At 42.4% G+C, this 4,594-nt stretch overlaps 1 protein-coding gene across 3 annotated transcripts in view; it reads right to left on the minus strand.

The window, feature by feature from the left end:
- The window catches only part of LOC123977760 (plakophilin-4-like), a 58,419-nt gene that overhangs the window by 3,487 nt on the left and 50,338 nt on the right, over positions 1-4,594 (minus strand). For all 3 annotated transcript variants that reach the window (XM_046060725.1, XM_046060716.1, XM_046060734.1), the window contains 7 exons: positions 3,850-4,023; positions 3,578-3,728; positions 2,267-2,459; positions 1,958-2,042; positions 1,241-1,358; positions 953-1,084; positions 667-740 (listed from right to left, as the gene is read on the minus strand). In XM_046060725.1, the coding sequence (XP_045916681.1) occupies positions 667-740; positions 953-1,084; positions 1,241-1,358; positions 1,958-2,042; positions 2,267-2,459; positions 3,578-3,728; positions 3,850-4,023 (927 nt within the window). The remainder of the gene's footprint in view (positions 1-666; positions 741-952; positions 1,085-1,240; positions 1,359-1,957; positions 2,043-2,266; positions 2,460-3,577; positions 3,729-3,849; positions 4,024-4,594) is intronic.

The following is a 4,594-nucleotide window of genomic DNA, read 5'->3' on the forward strand; positions in this document are numbered from 1 at the left end:
AGATGAATGCGGCCAAGTACAGGGATATCCTGGACGAAAACCTTTTCCAGAGTGCTCTGGACCTCAGACTGGGCCGAAGGTTTACCTTCCAACAAGACAATGACCCTAAGCACACCGCTAAAATAACGAAGGAGTGGCTGTTCTTGAATGGCCCAGCCAGAGCCCTGACTTAAACCCAATTGAGCATCTCTGGAGAGACCTGAAAATGGCTGTCCACCAACGTTTACCATCCAACCTGACAGAACTGGAGAGGATCTGCAAGGAGGAATGGCAGAGGATACCCAAATCCAGATGTGAAAAACTTGTTGCATCTTTCCCAAAACGACTCATGGCTGTATTAGATCAAAAGCGTGCTTCTACTAAATACTGAGCAAAGGGTCTGAATACTTATGACCATGTGATATTTCAGTTTTTCTTTTTTAATACATTTGCAAAAATTTCTACATTTCTGTTTTTTTCTGTCAAGATGGGGTGCTGAGTGTACATTACTGAGAAATAAAATGAACTTTTTTGATTTTTGGAAAATGGCTGCAATGAAACAAAGAGTGGAAAATTTAAAGGGGTCTGAATACTTTCCGTACCCACTGTAATTTCCATTTATAGCAGAAAAAGCCAAGATTCAGTACTTTAATGCTACAATATGGCTGAATGTTTGACATTTCTTACCTGGGACCTTCTCAAATCCTCCCCTGACTGGGAAGAATAAGTCCCAATGAAATACGGAGTTTTCTTCTCGGACCCTGAAGCAGAAAATTCAACAGCACAGACGGGAGAAAAACATGAGCCTAAACACAGGTGAAAATGTGATTTTTCAGCTTTCATATTTTGGTGATAATCTGGTGTCAAGTTTGTGTTTTAATATCAGCTTATGAGTTGGTGGTTAGACAGAAACATCAGTGGTCCGTACATAGATCCCTGAGGGTCGCCACAGTACAATCTTATAAATACAAACCTGTGTACTGCTGTTTGTGTAAACTATTGTCTCCATAATACGCGTTGAGTTGCATAGATGACTGCGTCCTCTGATAGTTTGAACTGTGTCTTCTTATCCCAAGCATCGCTGGCGAGGATGTTGCACTACCACCTAAGGAACAAAAAGACAAACACAAGAATCAAGTTTTTCAGTTTACTGTTATATATGTTAACTTTCTTTTATTATGGGACTTTTCTTATCATATGATAAAGGAACTCTGTTTTAGACAGAATTCCACTATTTGACCTCACTCACTGGTTCTCTCACCTGATTGGATGACAGGGGACATCTCAAGCGGGCTGGTGGGCAGGGTCGGCTGGGAAAGGTAGCGGTCTCGCTCCAGAGTGGAGACAGGGGTGACAAAGTGAGTGTAGTTCCAGCCGTCCTGCACAGAAAGTTCACATCACAGCAGAGTTAAAAATTAACACATATAGAAATTTTAGCTTTATTTAATTTTCCATTTAGGAATTTAAAATCTGTAACTATCCTGGTTTGTTTTTGAAATCAAGAAAGAAATTAGGTAATGTTCAAATTTAATCATTCCTACAATGAGGCACACTATTCCTTTACATGGCTGTCAATTTTATGTTTATCGTTTTGTCGTGTTTCAGGAGCAATGTATCAAAGAAATCATTCTGGGAGAAATCAGGGGCCACTTTCACAAAGATACACTTTGACTATGGCCCAGGACCGGAGTCTCTCAGACAGACATCTAAACTCATCTGTTGCACAAAGCTGTCTAGTTCTTCACCATCTTAAGTAGGACTAATGTGCCATGAATTACAGAAAAATTTAAACTAGCATAAAATATACACAATATACACCAGTCTAGAAGATTGCCCATCCCTGAATGATAAACCTTGCTGCTCTATGAGTTGAGAACAATTTCTCTTGTATTGTTAAAATGTTTTATATTAAACCTCCTAAAGTAAAACATACACCATGGTTGAAGTGTATTGTCTTGGTGTGTCTGCTGGTACCGACCTGTTTGTAAAGGCTCCTCAGCTCTCTGTAATGCCACAGCGTGTTCAGCACCTGAGCTGCCGCCTTCACGACCTTCATCGAGTACCTGCGACATCCAGTGTGAAATCGTTTCCCACATCACAAACTTATAATGCCAGTAAAACACTTTACAAAACAAATGATTACAAGATGACTTGTTTTTTTAAATTAATGTAAAGGTTAAACAATTCAGCAAGAAACAAAAAACACTAAATTAAAGTTTAACTAACTAACATATTTTGCAGAGACTGAATGAACCCTGCACATATCTGTCTCTCTGCTGTTTTGTACCCTTTCCCTCGTCCTTTGCTGATGTCCACCAGCTTCTCAATGCCTCCGCTGTCGGCTAAAGCTTTGGCGTTCTCCATGTTGCGGCTTGTGACCTCGTGCAGCGTACAGCAGACCGATGCCACTGTATCGTCTGACAGCACGGTGGGATTGCCGCCGGGCAGCCGGTTTACCAGGTCCCGCATGGCGTACTTTCCTACAGGAGGATTTTCAATTTCATTTCATTTCAAACTTGTTGTAAAGCTTTACAGACACTGTAAGAAGCTAGTGACGGTGCATCCTACAGATTCTCTACAGCCTTACACATTGGATTACATTTCTTTTTGAAGCATGGATCAGATGAGATATGGATACAGATACATTTCTCTGCACACCATCATCCATTATGTTTTATATTCACTTTCAGTATTTTATTGTTGAGGTGCAAACACCATGAGGTTCTGCACTTTTTAATAAATATTACAACGTGGGTCTGCCATAACTGTTATTGTGGATTGACAGCTGATGTAAAGGGTTGATTCGTGTTCACCATGCACCATATTTGTTTACAGGCAAAGCGCTAACTGACAGGTCAGTTTAGTCTTATTTATCTTGGCACATCTTGGAGTCGGTTTAAGAAAGGATACTAGCTGGGAGTCCATTCACTTTTGACGTGATATGGTTTGTGTGACACATTTCTTTAGTTTCCAGTTTCTGCTCCCAGTGCTCCTCCAGCAGTTGTGTCTTGGCCTTGGTACATCCGTCTTTCCTCTCCTCTTCCTCTCTTTTAAGGGTTTCAGTTTTTAATAAATAATAATGTGTGGCTCCTTGTGAAGGGACCCCAGGTGTGTATAGGTATCTATTTGTTCTTATTTTTGTGTATTTGTACGATGTGTTTCTAGGATTTGTAGGAACTGTATATTGTAAGGGTTGATTGTACAGCATACATCAATCAGTAGCTTGCCTTGCCATCTTCATCAGACTACAACACAATGGAAATAAGTTTTTTGTGCTATCCTAGACAGTTCTGAAGAATGTATTTGTCACTGTGGATGGTCTCTTTAGTGAAGCCAATTCTCTCAACTTGGTAATTACAGGTGTTTCCCATCACCAGGAGTTGTCTGCAATGTGTCTGCAGGATGAAACACCTGTTGTCCATCAGGGGGTGATGTGTTATCACTCTGCCTTTAGATTTAAAAAACTATTTTGAACAAGCTGATGTTCCTGACTGAAATGTGAAGATGATCGTTTCACAGGTTGAGTTTCTGGCATCGAACTGTTGATTGTGTGTGTGTGTGTGTGTGTATCTAGCTGTGTTTCAGTGTGTGTTTGGACCTATCAGCTCCTTGTTGCGGCCGTCCAGGGCCATGTTCCGGAGAGCGGTGGCGACGGAGCAGACGACCCGGTCGTTGTTCATCCTCAGCAGCTCCACCAGGATGGGCAGACCCTTCTCCTTACGCACGGCTGCTCGGATGTAGGCTGAGAACTGGACACACACACACAAACACACAGTTTTATTGTTTAAATGAGTGAACTTAAAATTTGAGGTATTGAAAAATGTTCTTCTGCTGAAAAGCATCTAAGGTAAATGGCCTTTCTGGTACTACCTTCCAGTTTCCAGCAGAGAGGTTTTGCAGCGACCCGGCAGCGCCCTCCAGGGTGGCGGGGTTGGAGCTCTCGGCCAGCAGGTTGAGGTATGGCTTCACCACCATTGGGTGCCACAGCAGCTCTGCCCCCCTCAGAACCTGGGAGAAACCCGGGATCGGCCCGACACCATCCCACTGCACAAAACACAGAAATCAACATGCAGGATATATTAGCACCTTTTTAAACTCTGCAATCCAGCCTAAAACACTTAACTTGATCTTTTGCAGCAAAACTATATAAGGATAATTAAAGCTGCAAGCAGCGTTGGGCGGGCCCTCGCACTTGTAGCGCGTCCGGGTGTGAGCCGGCAGAGTTGCACATTCTGGAGCTCTGCCGGTGCGGCTGTGAATTTGCTACGCGGTTCCGACGCCGCATGAAGGTGCTATATGTCACTTCCTGTGTCCCCTATGTGGAGCTACATAGCACTTGCCGCTATGAATATAAATCGGTATTGGCGTGTAGATGTCTGCGGGGTGGGACAGTTATCAAGCACGTAAAGTTTGTTTCAGATGTGAGCATGTACACTGAACAATAATGTACCCAAACAATAAAATAAATTCCTTTTATATTTCCCTGCCTTGTTGTTTATGTGTACATACAGAGGAAGAATGTGAGAACAGCACACATTTCATCGTTACTGTGTGTTAGAGCATGGGAGAACAGTGGATACTTTTAATACAGCCCACACCCCTAATACTGTGTAAC

Source organism: Micropterus dolomieu, linkage group LG01 (genome assembly GCF_021292245.1).
Source record: "Micropterus dolomieu isolate WLL.071019.BEF.003 ecotype Adirondacks linkage group LG01, ASM2129224v1, whole genome shotgun sequence".
NCBI classification, from domain to species: domain Eukaryota; kingdom Metazoa; phylum Chordata; class Actinopteri; order Centrarchiformes; family Centrarchidae; genus Micropterus; species Micropterus dolomieu.